At 42.4% G+C, this 26,016-nt stretch overlaps 3 protein-coding genes across 3 annotated transcripts; 1 reads left to right on the plus strand and 2 right to left on the minus strand.

Moving 5' to 3' along the window:
* Positions 1-245: 245 nt before the first annotated feature.
* On the minus strand, positions 246-2,156 carry LOC102703390 (phosphoribulokinase, chloroplastic-like). Its single transcript, XM_006652677.3, has 5 exons — positions 1,648-2,156; positions 1,479-1,563; positions 1,186-1,270; positions 815-1,059; positions 246-708 (listed from the first exon to the last, which is right to left on the minus strand). Exons 1-5 carry the CDS (start codon positions 2,154-2,156, stop codon positions 454-456), a joined length of 1,179 nt encoding a protein of 392 aa, XP_006652740.2. The 3' UTR covers positions 246-453.
* Positions 2,157-3,545: 1,389 nt separating this feature from the next.
* On the minus strand, positions 3,546-7,011 carry LOC102703675 (secretory carrier-associated membrane protein 6). Its single transcript, XM_006652678.3, has 12 exons — positions 6,823-7,011; positions 6,546-6,662; positions 6,358-6,420; positions 6,237-6,270; positions 6,012-6,134; positions 5,773-5,835; positions 5,586-5,679; positions 5,313-5,358; positions 5,126-5,193; positions 4,902-4,950; positions 4,741-4,806; positions 3,546-3,912 (listed from the first exon to the last, which is right to left on the minus strand). The coding sequence occupies exons 1-12, from the start codon at positions 6,877-6,879 to the stop codon at positions 3,880-3,882; spliced, it is 813 nt and encodes a 270-aa protein (XP_006652741.1). The 5' UTR covers positions 6,880-7,011; the 3' UTR covers positions 3,546-3,879.
* Positions 7,012-20,518: 13,507 nt separating this feature from the next.
* On the plus strand, positions 20,519-23,719 carry LOC102703958 (probable WRKY transcription factor 14). Its single transcript, XM_006652679.3, has 3 exons — positions 20,519-21,165; positions 21,878-22,018; positions 22,926-23,719. The coding sequence occupies exons 1-3, from the start codon at positions 20,519-20,521 to the stop codon at positions 23,614-23,616; spliced, it is 1,479 nt and encodes a 492-aa protein (XP_006652742.2). The 3' UTR covers positions 23,617-23,719.
* The last annotated feature ends 2,297 nt before the right edge of the window (positions 23,720-26,016 follow it).

Raw genomic sequence — 26,016 nt, forward strand, 5'->3', positions numbered from 1 at the left:
CCACGACGGAGATGGCCTTCTCGTGACGAAATCGGCGACCTCTCTAGGGATGGAAATCATGGAATTGATCATGATTTATGGAGATTCCCAATCCACCTACCGTCGTTTTCGTGGTAGTGCTACTATTTTCAAATGTTTTTTAGTCCTATATATAATTAATTTAATTGTTTTAAAATTATGTCAACACTAAATAGTGTTTTAGCGAGTGACCAAAATTAGATTGAACCTATACTGAGGGAGGCCAAATGAACTTTTTCTATTGCAGATTTGCAGTGATCTTTAGGGAAACAAACATACAGACAGACAGAGAGCCGACGAGCTCTTGGAAGCCCAATGGGCTACATCCAATGCAATCAAATCCTATGAACACCCCCAAAACAATATACAATTTTACAAGAAACAAGTCGAACAAAATTAACTGATACACCTGAACAACGAAGATGCCGGTGACGATCAGGCGACGGCGGCCAGTGCCGGCGGCGGAGCGGCCCTCTCGGCGACGATCTGCTCGCAGAGGTCTCTGATCTTGAGCCCGACGATGGTCTGGAAGAGCCCCGTGCCGTTGTTGCTCCCGGGGAGGTCGGCGTGCTTCAGCATCTGCTGCGTCACCTCCCCGTAGTACCTGGTCGACAGGTTGCTCAGGTGACTCTCCACGTAGATCAGCTCGTCCAGCTTGTCGAACCTCCCGTCCATCTCCAGCACCGACACCTGCGGCGCACAAAACCACATCAAATTTACAGCTTTGTTCGTTCCTCACATCTGCAATGTCTGCAAGAACGACAGGTTGGTCGTAAATCTATGGAGACTAGGATACCTCGTGGCCGAAGTAGGTGTCCGGGAAGTAGGCGAAGCTGATGCCGGGGTAGGAGCAGGAGAGCTTCCTCCCGCAGGGGATCCAGCTGATGGTGGATCCCTCGTCGAAGAGGTAGGCCGGCGAGAAGTGCCTGGCGCCTTCCTTCATGATCAGCTTCACGCGCAGCACCTCGCCTTCGTCGTCGTCGGGGATCAGCCGCGTCGGCAGGACCTCGATCACGGCGTCGGCGTACTGCTTCTGCGGGTCTGCAGAGAGGAGAGCGTGCAAATGGGATAGTGTCAGTCAGTTTGGAGGATCTTGTTGCAGCAGGAAAGATGGATTCATTACAGCTTTTTTTTTTTTGGTTCTCTGAAAAACTGGGTGTACTGTACCAATGTATGAATCGAAGTCGGGTTTCCGGGCAGCAATGCTGGCCTTGATGCTCTCCAGGCTGTGCCCACGCTCTGCCATGTCTCTCTGAAGAATGGAATTGTGCAAAATGGCAGTACTGGTTAGTGAGAGAACTGAACTCTGTCATGGCTCATGAGGACTTTTTTTTAGATAAAGACAGTTTCATTGAATTCAGTCAGTTGTATCAAAGTGATAAAATCGCACTGAGAACGCCTCTACATGACAAGGTGATCATACATGTCATGCTCCCTGCCTCGGTGCCTCACAAACTGACCTGAATTTTCCATGCAAACTTGATTTCGCTGCTGATATCCAGGTAGATGCTGAAGTCCAGCAGGCCCCTGACACGAGCATCATACCTGAACGCAACACGAACACAAACACGTTAGCGTGCCGTGGTGTGATGCATGAGAAGAACTGCAAAAAAATCGCAAATTAATCACATTGGGTGAAGGCCCTCGATGACGAGGATCCTGGGGGGCGCGACGAGCTCCGGCGGGTCGAGGAGGCCGGTGGCGTGGTTGTAGATGGGCTTCTCGACGGCGCGGCCGTCCTTGAGAGCCCTCACCTGCCGGTACATGAGCTCGAAGTCGTTGGCGCGCGGGTGCAGCGCCGTGACGCCCTTCGCCTTCCGCCCCGCGCGGTCCAGCGAGTGGTAGTCGTCGAGGCAGATCACCGTGGCGTCGCCTTCGACGAGCGTGTTGGAGCCCGGGTTCCCGCCCCTCGGCGGCGCCGCGGCCGCCGTGCCGCCGCCCAGCACGCTAGTCAGCCGCCGCATGAACGTGCTCTTCCCGCACCCGGAGTCGGCCGCCAACCCGATCACCACCGTCCCGCCGGCCGCCGCCGCCGAGCACGTCACACGGAACGGGAACGCCACCGTCCTCCTCCTCCATCCGCCCAGCAGGATGGCCGCCGTCGTCGTGCTTGGCGAGCTTAGTGAAGTGGCCGCCATTGATCAAAGGAGTTGCAAGCTATATAGGTCCGAGAGTGAGATCAAGGAGAGGGAACGTTGATGACGGTGTGCAGTGCGGTGTCCGCTCTTGCTTGCGTGGTGGCGATGTGTATGAGTGGAGGCAGCTCGTTGTCAGCTCAGCTCGGCGACGAGGTCTCTAATTCTCGGGTCAGTTGAGCTAAGATATACTCTTTCTTTTCTTTTCGCCTATACTTATAAGCTAAAATTTATATTTTCAACTCTAAATTTAAAATATTTGAGTTTTTCATCGTATTTTATTTTTCAAAATTAACTTAGAGATAGTTGCGAATGCACGTTAAGATTTTTATTCATAAATTATTTTTATTTATAAATATGTTTAAATTATTTTTATTTATAAATATGTTTTTGGTTTTTTATAAAAAAATCCAACAATTAGTCCTGCTCGCGGTGATTGATAGCTGAGACTGGATTTTCATGGGCTTTCTTTGTCCTGCATGGCTCCATGACCATGCCGATATGGCGATATCGAACAGGAACGACGGTGGTTTCGGGCGCGAGGCTGCAGATGTGGTGGTCCTACGCCACGAGGGTGGCCGGCTGGAAACGGAGGGCGCCAACGTATGCGTCCGCTTGGTATATTTGGCGGATTGCATGATGATTCCATGGTGAAAATGGTGATTCTCTTGCAAATTCGGCGCTGGTTGACCATACAAAGATACTGCGCTACCACTGGATTCTGCCTTTTTTCTTTTAACGCACCACATGTTGACCACACGGTGAACCTCTCCTTTGAGCTGTAAGATTTGCCACGAGCGCATTGCTTAATTATTTATCCACTGCTTTGAGTGAAAAGAGAGGGCATGCTTATTAGCTGCATAAATTAACTGATAGCCGCAATTACGCGCGATGTTACTGGCCACTGATGGCCAAGGTTTGCCATCATAGAAGCTAGTAGAACACAGAATTGTCAATATAAGGGACACATATGGCTTTCCACCCAGTAGCTGGCTGAAATGGACTACAGAAATGGACGCGTCGTGTATTGGAGCAGCAACAAGATGGCCCGTAGTTTGTTGTCAAGTTGGTTGAGAACGCCAGAACGACCGCCCAAACTGACCCACACGGCCTCGGTTCTTGGTTACCGTTCAAAGTTCAGAGCTGGCTCTAGAGCCCTGCCATGCTGCATGCTCTATGGGTGTTAAAGAGCAACAGCAATCGTACCATGCGATCACAAACTGTACTAAACTGCAGTAGCATCTTAAACAGGAGAGGAAAAAAAAATCAGGTAGACCACAGAATGGCACCACATACAACTCTGCACATAAAACTTAAAACTTGCAAAGAATTGCTCCAGAATCCCCGATGGATCTGCTGCGAATTAGATGGATAGCACCAAATCGTAAGGCACGGCAGCAATCGAACAATCCCAAGGGTGCATATATATGATCCAGAGGTCTGGTTTGCACTTTTGCGTTTCGAGAATAGACCTAAACAAACGGGCAACCCAGCGATCCACCCAATCACATACGAGCTACAGTTTGCCAATAATCCAAACATCTCGTTCCAGAACAAACCTATGATGATTTATGCTAACTACCTACCCAATACCAGATTGAAAGGATTTTATAATAAAACTGACATGAAGAGACATTCTCAAGGTGACATATGTATGCACAGACCCGCTGCATGAAGAGATGTGCTACTGGTGGACACCGGAAACTTTCCATCATGATGAATATCTTCACTTGTTCCCTCTGAAGTACATGTACACTCTCTGCATCCACCAATAGATAAATAATAACAAATATTAAGTGTTAGCATTTTGTTGAAAATAAACACAAGAAAGGTCCCCTTCAACATGAAGTAATGATGATAACCATGAACAAGATATTCGATGACTTGCAGGAACATTAAAAAAAATTGGACACTAAGTAAGAGGTCATCATATGTTTCCCAGGAAGCACGTGAAAATTGAACGCTACAATGAACTCTTAGTAGGAAATTAGGAAAATAACTCCCCTTGACCTTTATTTTGGTAAACTATGCACATATTTTGTATTCATGAGGTTAATCAGTACTCAAACTAAAGGGTGCAGAGTAATGCGAAAGCTGAAGTACTTCACTTGAGTTACATAGGGAATAACTGCAATAGTTTCCACCAAGAATCTGGGGCTGTCATCTCAATGCATAATAATCTACAGAAGTGATATATAATCATGCATGGAATATCGAGTACTTCATGCATCTAATATCTTGACAATAAATCTCTACTATATTAGTTACTAGTATCCAGATATCTATAACATAGAAAGAAAGAAAAAAGGTTTGCTTTAAGCACCCTGACAGTCTATTAACCAGACCATAGGACAAGAATTAAAATGTGTCTATCCCCATAAATATGTGGTGCATTAAATAGATGCAGAGAACATTCATAAATTAGTATACGCTCATTCATTATGTGTGTGTACCCTGACTTACCCTTAAATAATGTGGACTTCACATGTGAGCTAACTATGCTAAAATATACTCCATATGTATACAGAGAGGCTTATAAGGAGACAGAGGGGATATCAGTTGATGAGAACAAGATTTTGTTCCAGACCTGAAGAACTCCAATGCTCAGCAGAGTCTCTAAGCAAAACAGCGCAAACCCCACAAAGTAAAAGATCTGAAGAAAAGAAAGACAAATATTGTAGATAAAAAGTTGTCCAGCTTGCTCATTTATCAGGAGGTTTTGAAATGGAACAAGTCAATTCAACTCACCCCAATTATCACATGCTCAGAGAAGGTATCGATGGCAGCCAGTATGCCCCTGATGAGCAAAAGATTTAAAAACATATAATCTTGATATATCAGAAACGAGAACAAGTGAAAATACTACCAAGAATGAGCTCTAAATTTCACAAGTCATCAGCCAGTATAAAATACTACTCCTTAAATAACTGGATAATAATAAGTAACCGCTGATATATATTATGACAACTTACGTTAATGATTTTCCATGAAACACAATTGGCGGGGCAATGGCAGCAATAATGCAAAAACCAATGTGGATCTGTAACCAATATCAATGAAAAGGATATGATAAGATACATATGATAAGTGGTAACATTGACTGCGGCAGTAGTTGTGATGTCGAGAAAATGTAAAAATCAGTTCTTAGGTATATCTTACCAGGTAACAGAGGAAGAACCATCCAAAGCTGAACGCACTGTTAGTCCTGTTTAACGAGTAAAAGAAAATGTCAGATACAATAAAGCCATGGTTCCAGAACTATACAGCACAAGCGATGGTTACAGAACTGCAGCAGTAGTTGTGCAAAGTAGATACTCTTTGTAGAATGCACTGGTAGAAATAAGGAAGAGCGCTGTAGTAAAATGCACTAACAAAAATATTACTCTTTGAAGAATACATTGACAGAGAGAGCGGTAAAGCAGAAAAACATACCTCATAGCACGATAGAGAGGCCTATACCATATCAAGTATGACAGGGGAATTCCGAGCAAAGCATAGATAGTGGCAAGGAAAAACAGCTTCGAATCTAACATAAGAGTAAAAGAGTAAGACACCAACCATTAAGCATGAGCCAACGTACAAAAGCATTATGGCATTTATAGAAACCCATGCGACCCACCTCCCTCCTTGATCCAGCAGACTATGACAGCGATGAAATTCCATGAGAGGCAAAGCACGATTCCTGCATATTAAAATAACACAGAGAATATAGTGAGACAAATCAAAGCTGCCTTAGAGCACACCATATTTACCACCACAATTGATTCATCCAGTGACCCGACTAGACAAACAAACTGTGTGGTACTACTAAACAATCAATGCAGCAAATTGCACTATCAATGTCCAATCTATACGTACCAAGCCAGCTAGCAAATGCAAGATACTGCAATTTCTGCAAATTGGCTGGTATCTCATTGGCAATGTCGTGGTGAATGATTGGAAAGAATGGTGGCCAGTTCTTCTCCTCCATTGGCACTCCAGCTACGTCGAAGAAGGAAAAGAAAAGCAAATGAGCACATTCCTCTTAATACAACTGGCGATTGAAATATAAACGACTCCACCCTCAGTCAAACAGCAGCATACCATTCTTCAGTGCTTCCTCCCTCCTTTTGATATCCTGCAGACAATACACAACCACAATAAGACACTACCGAATCAACCAGCGTTTAAAAAGTTTGGGAGTTGAGTGGAGAGTAAAACTCACCGCCTCGCGCCGCTTCAGATCTGATTCCCATGATGAGAGCTCCCTTGCCTTGCTCTTGGAGTCCTGTGCAGTGATACACGCCACCCAAAACCCTCAGATTCATGTCAAAACCCTCAGATTTGTACACGACAACGACATGAGGAACAAAGAAAGAAAAAAGAGGAGTGCTAGCACGCAAAACATCTTACGCCCATGGTGTCGAGCGGGACGTCGACGGTGGCGTCACCCCTGCCGGCGCCAAACCCCGCGGGCTCCGTGGGGCGGAACCCATACTGCTGCCTGCCGCCGCGCCCTCCTCCCCCATTCTGCAGCGCCACAGCCACACCCCATCAGACGAACAGCACGCGAAAATTCCAGATCTACCAAGCCACCACCACCACTCCATACGCCACAAGCAGCCGGTAACCAAACTCCCACCGAAACAAGGGAGCGTGCGAGAGAGAGAAAGGAAAGGGGTCGGCTCACGGAGAAGGGGTTGTCGTCGGCGTTGCCCTCGTCGAAGGGGTTGGGGTCGTGATGCATCCCGCCGCCGCCGGCCGTAGCGTCGCCGCTCCTTCCTATCCTAGCGCCGCGCCGCGCCGCGCGTGGAGGTGGAGGTGGAGGAACGGCGGGGAAAGTGGCGTGCGTCAGGTTGGCTTTGGCTTGGACTCGAGTCGCTTCGGGTTCAAGCGGTTCACTCGCTTTGCGCTGCTTTTCTCACGTGACCCGTGGTGGGAGAATGCGACGTGAGTACGTGGCTGGGAGTGTGGGGGTGGGTTCGGTCCAGCTCCATCACCACGCGCCGTCGCGGCGCCCGGCCCATGAAAGCCCACCACGGCCCGCTATGTCGAACCGAGACGGCCCATTTTGCTCTATTTACCCCAATTTTGGGCCGAATTTAGTCCTGCAAACACATTTGTTTTTTTTTTGCTAGCTACATCGAGTCTGTTTTCGTAGGGTTTTAATAACTCATAAATGCAACTCCTACAGTGTTTGGAGTGGTGCTGTGGAGCGACTCAAATCCGATTTCACATACTCAAATCCGATTTCACATCTCTCGCTAAATTTTTCGTATCACTTTACCTCACATTGAATTTTTTTTTGGTAGAGCTATATATTGTTTGATTGAGCTCCAACTTCAGAGAATATAGATAGATATAGATAGTAATATGGAAGCTAGAGTCTAGCTAAATAGGTCAATAATTTTGACTTGTTCATCCGAGTCAAAAGCTTTCCGCGTGAGGGGAGTCATCGGAGCTCACTTCGAGAAGATGACATGAGATTTGGGCTTTGTTTTTTAAAAAGGACCTGAAATTAGGGGGAGATGGATCTATCCATGAATGAAACAAACCAAAATGCCTCTCAATGGAAGCAAAGGCCCTCTTTCTAGTATCTTGTTTTCTAACCCAGTCACATTTAATTCCAGCCCATGTGCGAGCTTCCATCACAAATCACATGCACGTCTCCCCAAGCTTATCACAAGGCGCCCAAATACTTGAACCCTTCACTAGGAGCTGTGTGTTCTGTGCTGTTTACGTTAATCGATCACTCACACGTCACTAAACACAAGCTTGCTAAGTTGGACAAGGAAAGCTTAATAGCTAGCTTGCTTAGGGTTCCACACTCAAGTGGTGATCTTGCTTAGCTTGTGCCATTAATTAGATTAGTTGTCATCCATGCATACGTATGAGCTAGATGATCTTGATGAGGAGTGTGTGTGTATACATATATATGCTTATTGTTAATCTCAGTAGGATCAGTATGGTTTATATGTATGTGCATGGTCAAATTGGAGACACATGCTTTCCTGCCTGTTAGTGGGGAGCCCTAGCTAGCAAAGGTATAGCTGGTAATCGAGATCCAAAGTTACTTCTAGAACAGTGGCAAGTGGCTATGGCACTATGCTTCTATAGGACGTCTTTGGGGATGCATGGATGGATCAAACTGGAGTTGTTTTGACTAGCTGCTGACTGTAACCACTCACACATGACAACAGTACATTCGTGCTGGCAGCACTAAAATGGGATCCAATGTACTTTTGAAATCACTGGTTAAAATTCAACTATATCATGCAGAAATGTGAATATATGTTAATTGGCTAGCTGTATAGAGCATTAGAGCCTATAGTAGCATTGCATCAAGCTAGACACATAAACGTAGAGATGTGTTAATTAAGTTTGATTAATATATGCCTATACAGGCAATATATAGCAGGGTTCTAGCTAGGTAGCTAGGTATTAGCTCAACTTGCTTTGATATGTTTTGACCACAAGTACGAGCTAAAGTTGATGATCACAATTATATATCTATCGATAGTCGACTTCAAGTTAAGAGTATCATTCCAATCTAATACCCTGAGCTTAGGGTGCTTTTACGATACACCTTACTCAGACGCATTAGTGTAGTAGATGTATCTAACACCGTTGATTTTAAAGAAATTTTCGCTATTTACTTAAATAAATAGAGGGATAAATTAGTACTTTTCTTATATTTGCTAACTGGGCCGAGATAGGAGGTCCGTCCGTCTACCCCAACCGCACGGCCAAGAAGAGAAAAGAACGCAGCTGTGGGAGATCGCACGGAGCAGAGAATCGTTTCTGTTGCCTCCGCCGTCCGCCAGCTCCGCCTCCCATCAATCTCCGCCGCCGGCCTCGTCTCCATTCCACCGCCGGATCTGCCTCCACAAGTCGGCCCTCCTTCAGCGGCCTCGTCTCCCATCCGTCTCAGCCGGATCCGCGCTATGCCGGATCCACGCTATACCCTTCACACTTGCAAATTACAATAATACCATAAAAATTTACCTATAATACCCTTCTGCTACACTGCTACATAATTTAATCACTACACTGTTAACCTATCTCTGCCATTGGATTATCCTAAATGAACGGCTAGTGTACATTAAAAAAATCCCCGAGCTTAAATATCCCATTACTCCATTAGCGTGGAGCGCGCGGTAAAATAATGCATGCAATAGTTTTACCATGCTTGACTCTTCTACCCCAAACCAAATGAAATTTTCTCTGCAGGCTAATTAATTTAATCAGCGGATCCCTGTCGACTACTATATATACCCATGGTGATCATCGTTTGGTTTGAATAAAATTTTTATAGGTATGTTTTTATCGATCTAAAAGAAAAATTTTAAATAAATTACAATAAACCATTTTAATTTTTTATAAGCATAAGAAAAACAAGAAGATAATACTGCAATTGATTTAATTTCGTGGGCAGAAATCGACAACGCATCAACTTTCTCAAACTCAGCGACCAAGAAAATTAACAAATCGCAATCGCCCGGAAATTCTCGATCGATGCGTGAGGGAGTACGTGCATACAGGGGCGAACCTACGTTTAATTACCCGGGATCCTCAGACCCTAGGTAAATTATCTAATTTTTACTAAATTATATCATATTAATTAGTATATAAGTATAAAAATTAGATAATTACTACGTATTAGATCTCTGATAATTCTATTCTGGATTTGTCGCTGCGCCCATCTGTGCTGAACAACACAGCTAAAGCTGCAGCCTGCAGGCAAGCTGCAAATTACTTCACCTGCAAGCCGGCACAGAAGGTGCTGCAGCGTAAATCAAATCGATATCGACACACGATATATGATGCTCTCACTACTGCTTATAGTACACATATTGCACGAGTCCCCATGTGTGTGGTGGGGGGGGGGGGGGAATCCAGGGATGGATAAGCTATAGCTCACACACAGACCAGTTAATTTGCAGCATATCCATCACACGATCGATCGGGCTTATATATGCATGCACTGCGAAGACACAAATAAATGCCAGTTGGATGGATTTTTCTTCCTCTAATTACATAGCACAGGCACATGCACACACGCAACACCACACTTTACACCCATAAACATGTCCCCTAACACACATTTAAAGATACAGAAACCAGTGCTGAAAACTCACTCGCGAATGAGCACTCACAACTCTACCGCCGGTCCCCACACCATAAGTGTTTCCCCAAATAAGTGAAGTACTGCTCCGTAAAAAAAACATTTTTTGGTTTTATATCGAGCGTTTGATCATCTATTCATCCATCCCATTTAAAGTAATTATAAAAAAATTTAAAAATTAGTCACATATACCATTCATATTTTATCATCTAATAGCAATAAAAATTGTAATCATAATTTTTTAAAAAAATTAAGACAAAGAGTCAAACATTCTATCTAAAAATTGAAAACATAATTTATATATTTTGGGGAGGGGGTTGTATATGGTTGTGAACAATTGGATTACCATTTGCTTAGGTTTGAATCCCCTAGATATAAGAGCTTTACTCTACTTTGAACGAACTTTAGACTAATACGAATGTCTACAAGTGAATATATGGTGAAAAATTTCTGGACCGGGTTCTTGGGCACCCCCATCCCCTAGCAAGCTCTTCTCCTGCCTATAGCTGCCTAACTAACTAGTGGGGAAACCCTTGATTAGCTATAAGCTAGAGCAGTTCTTTAGTTACTCTCTTTAGTTTGATAATTCTTGTTGTTGTGCAATGACATGGTTTCCAAACCTATTCTTTGATTACGATTTTCTGTTATAATATACCGTGCAAAGTAAAAGTAAATGTTTAATATTATTTAAGTACTTTTCAATACTAGTTTATACCTTTACCCTAATGCCTTCAAACAAAATATTAAGAGACAATTGCAAATTTGTCACTAGTTTGAAACGTTATTGTAAAACTGTTATTAGAAAATTACAAAAATACCACTAGATCTGTCATTCTAGTGGCATCCTTATATTTTAGAAAAAGCCAATGACAAATTTACAAAACATCATATTTTAAAAGTTATTGACTAACAAAGTATTAAAAGTTCGACCTCAACATTATCCCAAAAAATAGAAATCGAGGGACCGAAGGGAGTAGTAATTCAGTTAGTACAAACAACTTTACCCCTAACCTTTGTTCATTTTTTTCCTGCATTTAAGTAACTTTTAATTGGATTAACATTAGTATTACAGTAGAAGGGTGACATCAAGATTTGATGCTCCAATAGACAGTCTTTCGGATTTGATGCTTATTATATCTATAACATGTAGGATGTGCACCTGTCAGCAAGGCATGGAATGGTTAGCCGCGAATTGCCAGATCAGTAGTAGACCGTAGACTTCAAGCATCCCACACCAACATTTATAGGCGATGACAAAGGAGGTGACATCTTTTTTGTTTTTCAAAAAGAAAACAAGGTAAAAGATGCTCTTCTTTGGAATGAAATCCCTACTAGCTTTGAATCATATAATGTTCAAGTGATCAGGCACGCTGGGGATAAGCATAGCCGAGTGAGAGTTGCTCTTTTGATGGGTGTTTCTTGGCACTTTAGAATACTAGGAATGATATGGTCTTCCGTAAAAAGGTAATTTCATCGCCTCTTAATGTTATTTTTTGAATTCTTTCTTTACTCAGGCACTGGAAGGTTCTGATGAAGGACACGGAAGTCGCTGAGATGGAGATGATGTTGCAAGAGATTGCTGGAAACTATGAATTTTGGTCGCACTCATGAAAGAGCTGGAGTGGATGATAGTTGTGTTTTTGAGATTTTAGTCATTTTACTCAGTGCCCCTGTTTGTTTCTGTTTTGAGTTTGCTACTCTCTAGAGTCAGTGTCCGGTCGAATAACCTGTGTGCCTGAATGTAAGCTGGTGAGCCCAGCAAACGCTCATTATGCTTTCAGTAAAAGCAGGGATCTTTTGAGTCTCTTTAACAAAAAAAAAATATAACCAAAACGATGAAGACGAAAAAAACAACTACTTTGCATGATGCATGGTTCCAACAACCAAATGCTCGATGGTTACAGAATTATTCCTCAACATAGAACATATCACGAATAAATGCACAAACAAATTATTTGCCCCGCTATTGGTGAAATGGAAACAATAACTAATTAGTAACTAACATGCTTATCTGAGAAAAACATACAATTAAAGTAATAATATAGTATTAAGCCATAATTTTTTCGCTTATGCTTATGCGTACGTATATGCCAGAATTTGAATTTTAAAACTCAAATTTGGAGTTGTAGTTTTTTCATCGTGGTCTATTTTCCCGTATTTATTTTTAGATCACTAAGGCCGCGTTCGGCTATGCAGACAAGTTAACTAACCCACACTCGTTTTCCGCGTGCACGCTTCCCGAACTTCTAAACGGTGTATTTTTTGCAAAAAAATTATATAGAAAAGTTGTTTTAAAAAATCATATTAATCTATTTTATATTTTTTAATAATTAATAATTAATTAATCATATACTAATCTATTACTACGTTTTTCGTGTCACTCATAAATTAACTTATGCCCTTCCATCCGTACGGGGCCTAAGTATCAACAAATTATTTTTTAACCGCTAATAGGCCGTTTCCGTAATGCTTGTTTCAAGTGTAAAGATGACGCCTTTAGAAACCAGGGGTGATCGGTCGAGCGAGTGCCTAGGTTGTGAGTCTACTGGATGTCTGAATGAGCAGCGCGGCGATTTTTACACCGTACGCCATGCATGATATACATGCGTCCTGATAATGGCATCCATGTGATGCATTGCGATCACCGAGCATTAATACAGCTAATCCTCATAGTACAATCTCTTCCTTTTTCCAAACAAAAACGTACAATGGCATTTGCAGAATTGTACATAATTAAGCATTTAAGTACGAACTCATCATCTAGGAGAGTAGCACACCAAAAGAGTAGCAAGTGAGAGAGAGAGAGATGGGTGAATTCTCTGCTACATGTTGCACTAGAATATGTCCCTGGTGTCACATGGTAGGATGCTTCTCATTCCCTCTTTGGCCCATCATCTCTAGCTCCTCCTATACGTGCGCAGGCATGATGCATGCATACGGCCACAAAACCAGATCAGAGCATCCCAGCAGTACATGCATATATATACTTGCGACGACGACGTCATATGATCGATATATATACACTCCACTTGGTGCTAGCTAGTAGGTTGAGATCGATCAGAGAAGGGGATAAACTGAACTGATAGATCAGCTAGCTAGGGCCTGCAGCCAGCCATGGCCTTTTGTTTTGTTCTGAAGTGAGATAGGTTGCGTTCTTTTTTCAACTTTTAGATAAAATAAAAGATTATTTAATTTTTATGATAGCTATTTAATGGTATAGATAATATATTTAGCTAGTACACAGTTTAAAATATGGTAAACTTGTATATATATATGTTAAAAAATATATCATTTAATGGTTAAAAACGGACGCCCAGAAACAAAGGAAAAGTTCTAAGAAAAATAACCATATTACGACTGGGAGTTCTACGTATACCATTGATCAGAAATTCAGATCGATGTGATGGTGGCTGGAAATTTTTTAAGGTGATCGGCACAGGCGTGAACGTGGGAGTTGGGCATGGAATTAATGGCGCCGTGCGTGAGCTAGACAAAAATCCAAAATCATATGATCCATGATATGAAGGTTGGTGGCCATGGCTAGCCACCTTCTGTAACGAACTTTGAAAGAGGGCATCGGTTACTGGGAATACTAGAATATGGGATTGGGGATCGATCGAGTGGACGCTGTGTGCATTCATTTGGCCCCCGGCAGGCCGGATGCTTGCGCATTTATATTTTTTTTTAACCCTTTAAAAATTCAGTTTTAAAATATACACTTTTTAGAATCTATTCCTAATTAAATTTGAAACTTTTGATGACACTACCCTGTCTGATGTGTATGATCAAACAACAGTGACACGCCACCTGCAATAGGCATGAGAATGTTATTTGGCATAATCTTTATCATTAGGGGTTGGCGTGACAAAAGTTTTAGATTTAGAAATAAATTCCTAAAGGTTTTTTAAATTAAAAGATGCAAAAAAATTTAAAATATCAATACTTTTGCAAGTCCTCTCTTGTTGTACGTTGTTGTTGTTATGGAAAAATAGTTGTGTTAACTGAGTGATTACCCCCACCAATGATATATATAATGAAAAAAATCAATATATTCTTACCAAATGAGAACAATTAAAATGTTAATGGCAACCACCTTTTCTCCTTTTACAGATAACTAGTACTACATAGTTAATTTATCCGTTTGTACATTTGAATAATATTATAAGAAAAATCAAATAATGCATCATCCGTTTAGCTGAAAAATGGGCCTAATAGGTTACCCATATGAAGAAGCAAGATGACTCGTTCATCTGGCTCTTTTTTATCCAAAGGTAAAATTACTACTCCTAATGAAAGTTGTGTGATCAACAATAAGTGCAAAAACAAATATTTTGGAATCTCAGCACCAAAAACAATGGATCTCCGTTTATGCATCAGGACAAGCCATACCTTTGCCATAGGTTGAAGGGACCAATACTGATTAGTTTATCCCAACGTCACGAAGATCGATCTAAAGTATTAGTCTAAGGCTTGTTAATAAAGTTACATGACTATGCTTAATTTCAGGAATTTAAACAAAGACAAGAGTATGCACGAGCTTGCAGCTAGCTAGCATTCTGTCTGGCTGGAACAAGTGAGGTCTTATCTTGTCTCTATTTTAAGTACAACTTATATACTATCTATTTATCATGTATTTACATGCGTCCTTCAATTCCTAGCTCCGATGTGTCGTATATATGTTTAGGTTACTTATACTATACTCTTATGTATTCACGAAAATATATGACGAATAGAAAAAAAAAGTAACCCAAAATAAAAGGCTTGCATTCTTGGATGCATTTAACCCCCTTATATACAATTAATTAATTCGATCATCATTTATGGACGGCATTAGGTGCAAAAAAAAAATAGATAGGCATATGGTAACCTTACAGTGTAAAAACAAAGGGAAATTAATTTGACAAGCTTAGTAACAATATAAGGAAGTCAAATTAGAAAAAAACATAAATAAATTAAGAAAGGAGATGGGTATCACAAATTTGACCGCGCTTAAACTAGCTCAGCAAAAAAAAAGTGGAGAGATATTTAACCATTCATGCCTCCATGCATGCTTGTTTTGTGTGGAATGTTGTCACCATGTGTGTTTGCGAGCTACCCAAAATAGTATTGCAATGCACGATTGGAAAGCGCCATATATACCATTTTCTTAAAAAGATAAAGCAAAATTTATTCCTATAAAATATTTTATCAACTGATTTTAAGATTACAGTGATTATTAATCCAACACCAAGTGCTTAGTCATAAATGGGTTGTCGTTCATATCTTCATTTGATCAGATCCTGACTAAACTATAGCCACACTCTTTGATGCGGATTCTCTAGCCATTAATTAATACATATACATTAATCGCAGCATGACACAAAGAGCAAGTGTATTACATCTATACTACCCTATCCCCATTTGTTTAAGTCACCCATATTAAAAATTGCGAAGCGATCAGTATTTCTAATGTGCCATGGCCTGACAGGATGCCCAGATCAATTCCAAAATTCAGAGACAGTTCTCCGTGACTAACTCCAAAACAATTCTTCCTGGTGCTTTGTGAAACAAAGAATAGACAAAGTGATTAACATTTGCTTTAATTTGGACAGTACTACTCTACAGCAAGTCAAGAAGTCAATCCAAGTTGATGAGTGTAGGAGTACTAAAAAGTATAGTGATTAGTGAGGCCATTGGCAGTTTGGCACATGGCACAATTTGGAATCTTTGGGGGCAGCTACTAAAGAGAGATAGAGAGAGGAAAAGAAACCCTAAGCTGACACATTGTGTAGTTGTCAGTGGAAAAGAAACATTAGTGCACATACCTCAAAAAATACTCTGTGCTTGTATTTGTGTGTGGTTAAGTGACAAGACTCTTTGGCCCTTGACTCAACCCCAGCATTGCACCAAGTCAAACTGATCAAATCATAAGCTCATTGTTTCTTAATTATTTTACCAACATATGCCTAGCTAGATAACAAATGGCACATTGTGAAGGCCAAGGTAAAAAAGAGAACGACGTGTGTTGAATATGGTTTGACAATCACGCTATATATGGACGGACATGCATGCGTGAAAACTTTTCTCCCCTGCTAATTATTGTTTAGAACTGCTGTCTATTCATGCACACGTTATTCATTGCTTTGATATACTGACCCATCTCTGTTCTTTTCCCTGTTCACTCGTCTATAAAAACTATTGCGCTTTGAGCGAGTATAATAGTAGACTATAAGTTGGCTATAGGCTGATGTAGAGAAAAAAGGTAATGAAAGAAGAGTGGGGTTGACTCTCATGCAAGAGCCAACTATACACCAACTTAAAAAAATACATTAAATGCAAAGATAAGAGAAAGAGATAAGAGATAAAAATTATAGTCAACTTTATAGCCAATCTATTATATGTGTTGACTATAATATAAGCTTATAGCTAGTAAGTTAACTTTACTATTAAACTTGCTCTTAGTAAGTTAGCTACATCCAACTTCTCACAATTCCATGGATTAATAAGGATCGATCTATGGACACTGTGTGACACTTGGTTTAGTTGGGATTAGGTCACTAATCAATGCTACTGGTGTACTAGTATTAGCAGAGAGAGAACAAAACAAAAAAGTCTGAATATGTTTCTAGCATGAGTCATCAAATGCATATTTTTAGCTTGTCGCCCGTTCAAAGGTACAAGACTGTTCTGACGAACGAAGTTCACATATAATTAGAACGGACTCATCGATCAGCTTCAGCAAAATTATATTGGTATCCATCGCAGCAAGAGATAAAATCGAACTCTAATATCAAATCATCTCCCCATCAATTAAGCATGTCCTTGGACACCCGGATCTTCTGCGCGTCCAAATATACAGCTCTGTATATATGTCTGAACTGAAGAAGTTATTTATCCAACTAGTCATAATATGATTGCATTTTGTGTGCATGCATCATTCCAGTTTGATTAAAAATAAAAGGTACAGATATTATGTCAGGGCCGCAGGCGATCCCATGTCCAGGATGTCATTAGATTCAAAGAAACTTCGAACAGAAAGCAACTCTCCTTTGTTTAATCCTGCCGCAGCATCACCTCCAAGAACCCACTTGCTGTTGATCCTTAAACAATACAGAATCATCACATTAATTAAGTAGCAAGAGCTAGCTATGTGAATTGATAGATTCCAAATGACCATAATCTATGTGCTTAATCGATCTCAGTGAGATATGTATGAACAGTTGCTTAGCAAGAGGAATTCACATATATGCGTGCATCATTGGTTTCGCATTGTAAGTTCGTGCTATCGACATAATTGAATAATGAGAATAATCCAAGTGTTGTCTAGTTTATGACTTTATGTATATCGGGTATGTGCATATATTTCTTATCGTTCTGTTTATTAATTGTGAGCTATGTATATTTACAGTTACTAATTTACAACTATATATCGTTAGTTAACTATTTGTCTCTGGTAAAATATGTAATCTGACATGAAGTAGATAATTGGAGATGAGAACAATATATAACTGTGCTAGCATATATCTATATGTGTGCTACTCTGGTGCCTGCAGGCCGGATTTTATTTAATTTTCTCCAGCAAGGAACACATATCGCTAGCTGTGCGTGTGATATGCTTCATTTCAATACCACGGGCACGTTCATTGATAAGAAAATATATCAAAACAAATCGATAAGGAAACAACTGAAAGATATTACAAAGATAATATAAAAAGAGATGACAGTGTAGTATATGTGTGTTCCCAAGAAAATTATGATCATGTCACTTTCGAATCAGCTAAGATCCAATTAAGAATTCAAGCACCCTTACTATATGCTACGTTTACATATGTGCTCAAAGTAGTATACTCTGGTGCAGAGAAAGAGGTCAAGTGAAATGGTGAGGCCTGTGTCTGCCGTTGGTGCAATGGTGTTGCTACCTAGTCAGCTGGGTCAATGGCTGTGGTACAACCAACCTACCTATTCATCACCTTTGCACCGGTTAATAAAGCTTCATGAGTACGTAGGATAAAGGCGAACAATATTGCACGCCCATTTCAGAGATCAAAGTACACACACATCCATGATATTGCATATGCATGTTTGCCACAGTGCCCTGCGGTAAACATGACCAAAAGTAAACAGGACTATGAGCCACTGTGTGCAAGTGTACAACACCGCATGCATGCAATGTACATATATTGTCATCGATCGAGCATGGTTCACAGGTTCAGTCAGTATTAACTCGGCCCAACTATTATATGCATCACCTATATATTTAACTTCCCACCAAATAAAATCGCAACGGTGGCTATCACATTATCCAGATTCATGTGTAAACCGTGTGCTAATTATTTACTCTCTCCATTTTATATTATAAATCACATTTGGATTTGTCTGAAATCAAGCTTAAAATATAGCATCATTTTTAATATAAAATAAATACTAAAATATATATTCAAGGATGGATTTAATAAAAAATGGTTTTGTCGTGCAGATGCATGTTAGTACAACGTTTTTCTATATAAATTTAAGGGTCCACCTAAGGGTGGACAGAAAGCTCGTGGTTCGTTAGCTCGCTCAACTCGTGACGAACTTGGCTCGGCTCGACTCAGCTCGTTTCATTTTTCTAACGAGCCGAGCTAGCTGTTTAGCTCGTTAGAGATAACGAGCCAGCTCGAGCTGGCAAGTGAGCTGCTCGCGAGCCTAACGAGCTAGACCAAATACGATTCACCGGCGTTCATTGATTCCACCCTGGACTGCATGTGTTCAATCCTTCATAGGTTCACCATGTGATTTTTTGGTTCAAACTTTAATATTTAAATACAGTTTCATATGATTTGCATGTTTTAAATGAAAATTTGCTTGTATAAGCTATTGAAAATTGTTTAGGTTAACTTTTCATGCATGGCTCACGAGCCTAACGAGCCAGCTCGAGCTTTATAACGAGCCGAGCCGATCCAACTCGTTATCTTAACGAGCTAGACCAAGCCGAGCTGGCTCGTTATCCACCCCTAGGTCCACCTAGTGATCAAATGTTTGAAAATTTTAATTCCATCAATCAAATCCGATCACCGTTGTTAAATGATAATCTAAAGACATGCATGCAAATTAAAAATCTTATACATAACCTCCTCCTCCAACCCCATGCATTCCGCGTGTGTTTGACAGAAGAACAAAAAAATCAAACGTTTGATCAATAGCCAAAGTGTAAATTTAAAATCTTTTAACTTAGGATAAACATAAATTAACTAAAAATATAAAACCGACGGAGTACTTACATAAACAATTCAGAAAAAAACAATTAATTACAGTGCTTTTATCCCCGGGGGGTGGGGGGGGGGGCAAGAAATCAGCATGTACCGGTGCCGTTCATCAGCAGGGAGGTCACGGAGTAAAGTCACGGAGACATGCATCAGCAGGTCGATCGGCCGGTCAAGACGACAAGGGTACGGCTTCGCTTGCCCCGGTTTAACTTTTTCTTCTTCTTCTTTTTGTTCTTACCCTTGCATGCGATGCGATGCGAATGCGTCCCGCCGCGCCCGCGCTTGCTTGCGATTTTTTACCGGGGCGCGCGCGACAAGCGCCCGCCGCGGCCATGCCGCCTTGCGTGTGGGGATCGTGCACCACACCGGCCCGGCCTGGGCGGCTCGCGGGCGAGGTCAGCGTCCGTCCGTCCGGCCCCGCGCGCGCTATCGCTAGCCTTTGCCCCAGTACGTGTATGCGTACATACACATCTGCCACACACACAAAAAATATATATATTACTAAAACCACGTCTCCCTCTTTGTCGATCTCCCTCTCTCATCTCTGCTGCTACATACTTCTTTATTGTCATCTTGGAAGCCAACTCAAGTTACCCATCCCCTCTCTCTCTCTCCATCTCTCTCTTTCATTCTTGTTGCTTGCTTGGTGTAAAGAAAAGATAGCTCCCTTTCCACTGCCCATCTCTCACATCCCTGCTTCCCTTCCACCCTACCTCCTTTTCTGCCCCGGCCACAACACCCCAACAAGCTTGTTTGCTTGCTTGCTTGCCTTGCTTGCTGCTTAGTATAGTAGGAGGAGTAGCTCGCGAGCACAAGCGGATCGATTGATCAGCTCGACCACGAAAACGTTCTTGCTGCGCAGGTTGCCTTTGCGCGGAATTGCGCAGGCGCGCGCGGAGGCAGAATTATTGAGCGGTTGGTGGCTGTGGCTGCTGCTGCGCGCTTGTGGCGAGCTGAGGGAGAGCATCCGCTATAGAGAGACCGGCGCGCGGAGGGAAGCCCTAGGTGAGGAGAAGCTAGCTAGGTAGCTAGCCGCCATGTGCGACTACTTCCTGCAGAGGATGGAGGGCGACCAGGCCGGCGGTGACCTCACCGACATCGTCCGGGCCGGGGGAGGGGCCATGCCGGGGAGCGTCGTCGTCGACCTCCCGTCGACGGCCGCCGAGTGGCAGCTCCCGGCAGAGCCGATGCTCTTCCCGCCGCCGCCGTCGTTGTCATCGGACGGTTGTGGCGGGGCAGCCGAAGCCGCCAACATCTTCGGCGGCGGGGACCCTTTCGCGGGGCTCGCGGACCCGTTCAGCAGCGACTACTCGTCCGGCGCAGACTTCTTGGACGCCATGCCGGACGCGATGGCCAAGGTCGGCTTCGACACGGTTGTCGGCGCCGGCGCTGGCGGGGGAGGAGGTGGCGGCGGTGGTGGTGGAAACTGTGGACAGCTGTTAGACATGAGCAGGAAGCCTCTCCTGCCCAGAGGGATGCCTATGCCGGCCGTCGGTGCGCTGGCGCCGCCGAGGGTGATGCCATCGCCGCTGTCCCCTCGAGCCATACGGCCCTACCCGGCGATCTCCGCAGGCGACATGATGAAACTTGGCATCACGGCCGGGCAGGCTGCCGGGTGCGCCATCGACGCCGCTGTCGCCGGCATGCAGATGTCGTCGCCGCGCTCCGGCGGGATCAAGCGCAGGTTGGGCCGGCAATCAACACCCCATAACTAGATCTAAATTGATCCACGAATTCTTCGCTCGGTTGCATGCACAATACCTTGACCATTTCGTGAGTTGTTACTGAATTTTAATTAGCAAAAACAAACTGTACACAAGTTCTCCGTTTTTTTTTTCTTTCGCTTCTCCAATTTGCTGTTCTTTTTTTTTTCTCGAAACAAGCAAATTTGCTGTTCTTTCTTCCGTATTCTGCACTGCACCTCCGAAGAAAGCAAAAGGAGATCGAGGAGGAATTCCGAGGAGGCGAGGATTCTTCGGGCTGTGGCAAGATCGCAGATATTACCTACAGCTCAAAATTTTAGGCACAAAGAGTTATCATGATCTCGAACACATGGTGATCGAACGGTGGGAATATTTCTGGATTGGCAAAGCATTGCATGCCGGCCGGCCTCTATCGGGTCATGTGCATATCTGCATCATCTAGACCTAGCTAATTAACGACTATCCAGCTTCCTTTCCGGCCGGCAAGGCTGGCTTTTGAAACCCTAAGCTAGCACACGTCTCGGTTCGCTGCAAAAATTGCAAGAAAAAGAAAAAAGGAAACTACACTAACTTAGCTGCGACATTGCGTGTACACCTGTGGTTATCAGTAAAAAAACTGCGAGAGATAATTACTGATACACTGATACTTATCCAAATCCCTAAGTGCTAATTAATTAACTATGTATCTTGCAGGAAGAACCAGGCGAGGAAGGTGGTGTGCATCCCGGCGCCGACGGCGGCGGGGGGAAGACCCAGCGGGGAGGTGGTGCCTTCTGATCTCTGGGCTTGGAGGAAGTATGGCCAGAAGCCTATCAAGGGATCTCCCTACCCAAGGTACATCTACATGTGTATCAGTCTAGCAATTAAGATTGATGGAATGCATATCTGTTTTTAAGCATTTAAACTAGTTGATTGGATTGAATTGAGCTAACTCTTTTCAATCATCTTGCATTCATACATAGTCCATCATCATTATATAAGTTTATCCAGTGCTCCACATTGCGTCTGCACGATCCATGAAAGTCAAGAGATTAACTGGAAGATACTAAACAAATGGTTAAGCTAGCTAGCTAGCTAGCTAGGTACCATGAAAGATGCATGCATGCTTCTAGCTAATTTATTCTCATTTCCAAGATCAGTTGTAGGCTTGTAGCTTCCTTATGTAATTTTGTGGTATCTTTGGGGGTTGCATACATCATCACATACAGATACTCCATAAATGCGCGGCGAATTAATTAGCTAGATAAAATGTAATTAAATATCTGTCTGCTGAGATTAGTTTATCCCTTATTCCAAGGGCGTATTTAGTTTATGCATATATAATCTGTACAAGTTTTAAATCTCAGTCTCAACTATCGGTGTGCACGGCTAATAACTAGCAGCTAGCTCATCTCATTTGCTAGATATCTTGCCAGCTAGCTAGCCAGATGGAGTTAACCACCTGGAAATAATTTATACACACATCAGATAAATTAGTGTTCCCTTCCTCCTAGTAACAACGGAAATGTAATACAGTGAGCAAAATTAAATCAGGTACTATAACCAGTTTGAAACCACTGTGATTTCAGTACAGTGTGAGGTCCAAACATTTTTTTTAATTCCACAATTAATTTAGAGGATCAGCACATAGTATTTTACCTATACAGCACTGGGTCTATTATCTGAACAGGTGACGATATATGGTACTGCATGCAAGCCTAGTCTTAACAAATATATTTTCTTGTTAATGAACAATGTGCAGAGGCTATTATAGATGCAGCAGCTCAAAAGGATGCTCGGCGAGGAAGCAAGTGGAGCGCAGTCGGACTGACCCCAACATGCTCGTCATCACCTACACCTCGGAGCACAACCACCCATGGCCGACCCAGCGCAACGCCCTCGCCGGCTCAACCCGGTCTCACCACAGCAAGAACAGCGGCGGTGGTGGCGGTGGCGGCTCAGGTTCCAAGAGCTCCCAGAACGAAAAGTCACAGCAAGCAAACGTTAAGGAAGAACAGAAGGATCAGGCGGCGACGACGGCCACCAGCACAATCACTACCACGAACAGTGCTTCTCCTGTGGTTGTGAAGGAAGAAGAGACACTGGCAGGATCGTCATCGGAAGCATTGGAGTTGGAGAGAGTAATGGACACTGCAGCTGGAGTAGTAGACCACAGTGAACTCATGGATCATGTTTTCAGTGAGAGCTACAAGCCGATGATACCGGAGACTGGCCAGCCAGATGACTTCTTTGCAGACCTCGCCGAGCTGGAGTCAGATCCCATGAGCCTAATCTTCTCGAAGGAGTACATGGAGGCCAAGCCACCAGGTGGTGGCGATCATGCCCAGGAGAAGGCAATGGCCAAGGACTTGGATCCATTCGACATGATAGACTGGTCTACTACTGCTAATTCTTCGGTGGGGAGCTCATTTGAGCAAGGGAAGAGAGGCTAGCTAGCTAAACCCATGGGCAAAAGGCATGAACGGTTTATGCTTGCATACGGTTAATTACATAAACGACTTGATCCCAGCTAATAACCATAAAGATTGTGACAATATCAGCAAAGGAAAGATGAGATTTTTTTTTTACTTTTATCTTTTCTTCTCTTAATTTGGTTCTCTGCTTCTTCTTCATGTCATTGTGTGTGAGAATTAAATTTTGTTCAAGGTCTAGATATATGAACCTGATTTTTTAGGTTGTGTCAACTTGGTGTACTTATGCATGAGATGATGACCTACTCTATCCCTCTCTGTCGCTCGATGTGCGTGCGCAGTGCTTATGGTTATCTAACAGAAGATTATATTCTATGTGGATGGACTGCTAGAGTAGAGGATAGCTGGAACAAGTGGATTAAACCGGGGATCTAGCTGAAGGTGATATATAGCTCTAGATTGAAGAAGAGTGTGAGACCTGCATCCCTGAAGGGGATAGATGATGTGACATGCATGAATTCTACTAGCTTGATTGCAACGGAAGTGCATGCTATGCCCTCTTGGATGTGACCTCGAGTGAAACACGGTGTGTGAAATAGCTAGAGTATGAATCACAAACACGCACACTATGTGTCTCAAAGTTGGCAGAATAGTGCATGCGTGTCTGCCAGTGAGAATCTGAAACAATAGGGCCGGGATCGATGCCTGCAGGAAACAATATAGCTGGCTCTCCTCCTTTCCTCTTGCTTGTATAAGGAGGGCATATGTTGGATTCGCTGGATGGTACATATTTTTGTCTCTGCCCCCAAGGAAATGCATTTACTTCTCCTGCTCATCTAATGGCCAAACATTTTTAAGATATACATTTCTCGATCGTCTCACGGGCTCACTCATGAATATATACGTATATATATGTGTGTACATGTACACCAGTACACTACACGTACACATGTGATATTGTACTGGAGTACATCTGTACATATATGTGCAGTATTTATATATAGAACTAGATAGCTGCATCCTCTAGCGACCTGCAGTATCATGCAGGAACTCAGGAAGTAAATACATGCACTGATATGTGGCATCTGGCCTTCGATTTGGCCCACTGGATTAACACCATATCCCATCCATCAATAGTACTGCTAGCTTCACTACAAGTGCGTAGGGACAATACGACTATGCGAGGATATGATATGTGTCTGTTGTAGCTGGATGTGACCATGTGGATGTGTCTTATGGTTAAATGTATCTGAAGACTCAAGTCATTGTAACGGTGTCTGTGGATACATGCAGCTTGAGATGTACGTGCATCCTGCACATCCACTCGCCCATTTTGTACGAGGTATACTTACCCCCCATATTATAATAGTGGAATAAAAATATTCTTTGTATCACACCCCAAATAAGATCATCCCTGTAGTAAACAGCAATGTTAATATTGATGTTTAACCGATTAATAAAAGATGCAAGAAGGGAAGGTACGCTAGCTGATGATCTGGATGGCCGCAGGAGCTCGACACCTGGCCGAGTTTGTCGCTACCTATCTTTTCGTTTATGCTTATTATTATAAACTAAAATTTAAATGTTTAACCTTTAATATAGAGTTGATTTTAGGATTTTTTTTTCACCGAAGTTTATTTTCTAGTCTTGGCTTTTAGATCAGTAAAAGTATAAATACAAATATTTTATTTGCAAACTATTTTTTATTTACAAATGTGTCGTTTGGTTAAGCCAAAACCCTATAGCTTAGCTTGCCGCAAGGATCCTGCGTGCTGTAGCTCCATCTCTTCATTTTCCTTCTCTGAACCCAGGTGGTGCATACCCTGCAATAGTTCTTCAACGCGGCGGCTCCTCTCCATATTTGTGTTATCTGAATCCGCATCTTTCGTTGAAGCTGCTTGTATTTGTCGGGTACTGTTTAGTCTATAATATTCAGACACACTACTACGAAAAGGTCAACACATACAAAGCTTTTGCGTGTTCAATCAAAATGTTTAACTAAGGAGTGTTCAATGTAATCTCCTATTCCAATTTTTAAGTATCACCACCATTTCATAATACGTGTTAATTGCCAGATGCTGGAAATTCATATTCAAGCTTTGACAGTCTTTTGTACCAGCAATAAATTTATAAATTACTAAAAATAGAATTAATATATTACATGATAATTGTAAATACAATATTCATATTAGCGGTTTGAAAGTTACTGAAATTAACTCAAATTTTGGAATGCATGTCAGACAATATTTAGAAATGGAGGCAATGAATAATACTCGCCACATTTCTAAATATAAATATGTCTAGAATTCAAACTTTATACATAAATAGAAACATTTTTGCACAACTTCCAAAACATTGGAATCCAATTGCAAGCAATTTCAACCTATATATTTTTGGGGGAGGAAGGGTGAGGGAAGGGGA

Source organism: Oryza brachyantha, chromosome 4, assembly GCF_000231095.2.
Source record: "Oryza brachyantha chromosome 4, ObraRS2, whole genome shotgun sequence".
NCBI classification, from domain to species: Eukaryota; Viridiplantae; Streptophyta; class Magnoliopsida; order Poales; family Poaceae; genus Oryza; species Oryza brachyantha.

Coding starts and splice junctions, on each gene's coding strand:
- LOC102703390 (XM_006652677.3), bottom strand. CDS start 2,156: ATGGCGGCCACTTCACTAAGCTCGCCAAGCACGACGACGGCGGCCATC. Junction 1,060..1,185: donor CGACTTCGATTCATACATTG/GTACAGTACACC, acceptor TCCTCTCTGCAG/ACCCGCAGAAGCAGTACGCC. Junction 709..814: donor ACACCTACTTCGGCCACGAG/GTATCCTAGTCT, acceptor TGTGCGCCGCAG/GTGTCGGTGCTGGAGATGGA.
- LOC102703675 (XM_006652678.3), bottom strand. CDS start 6,879: ATGCATCACGACCCCAACCCCTTCGACGAGGGCAACGCCGACGACAAC. Junction 6,271..6,357: donor ATCTGAAGCGGCGCGAGGCG/GTGAGTTTTACT, acceptor TATTGTCTGCAG/GATATCAAAAGGAGGGAGGA. Junction 5,359..5,585: donor CCTCTCTATCGTGCTATGAG/GTATGTTTTTCT, acceptor CTCGTTAAACAG/GACTAACAGTGCGTTCAGCT.
- LOC102703958 (XM_006652679.3), top strand. CDS start 20,519: ATGTGCGACTACTTCCTGCAGAGGATGGAGGGCGACCAGGCCGGCGGT. Junction 21,166..21,877: donor TCCGGCGGGATCAAGCGCAG/GTTGGGCCGGCA, acceptor TGTATCTTGCAG/GAAGAACCAGGCGAGGAAGG. Junction 22,019..22,925: donor AAGGGATCTCCCTACCCAAG/GTACATCTACAT, acceptor AACAATGTGCAG/AGGCTATTATAGATGCAGCA.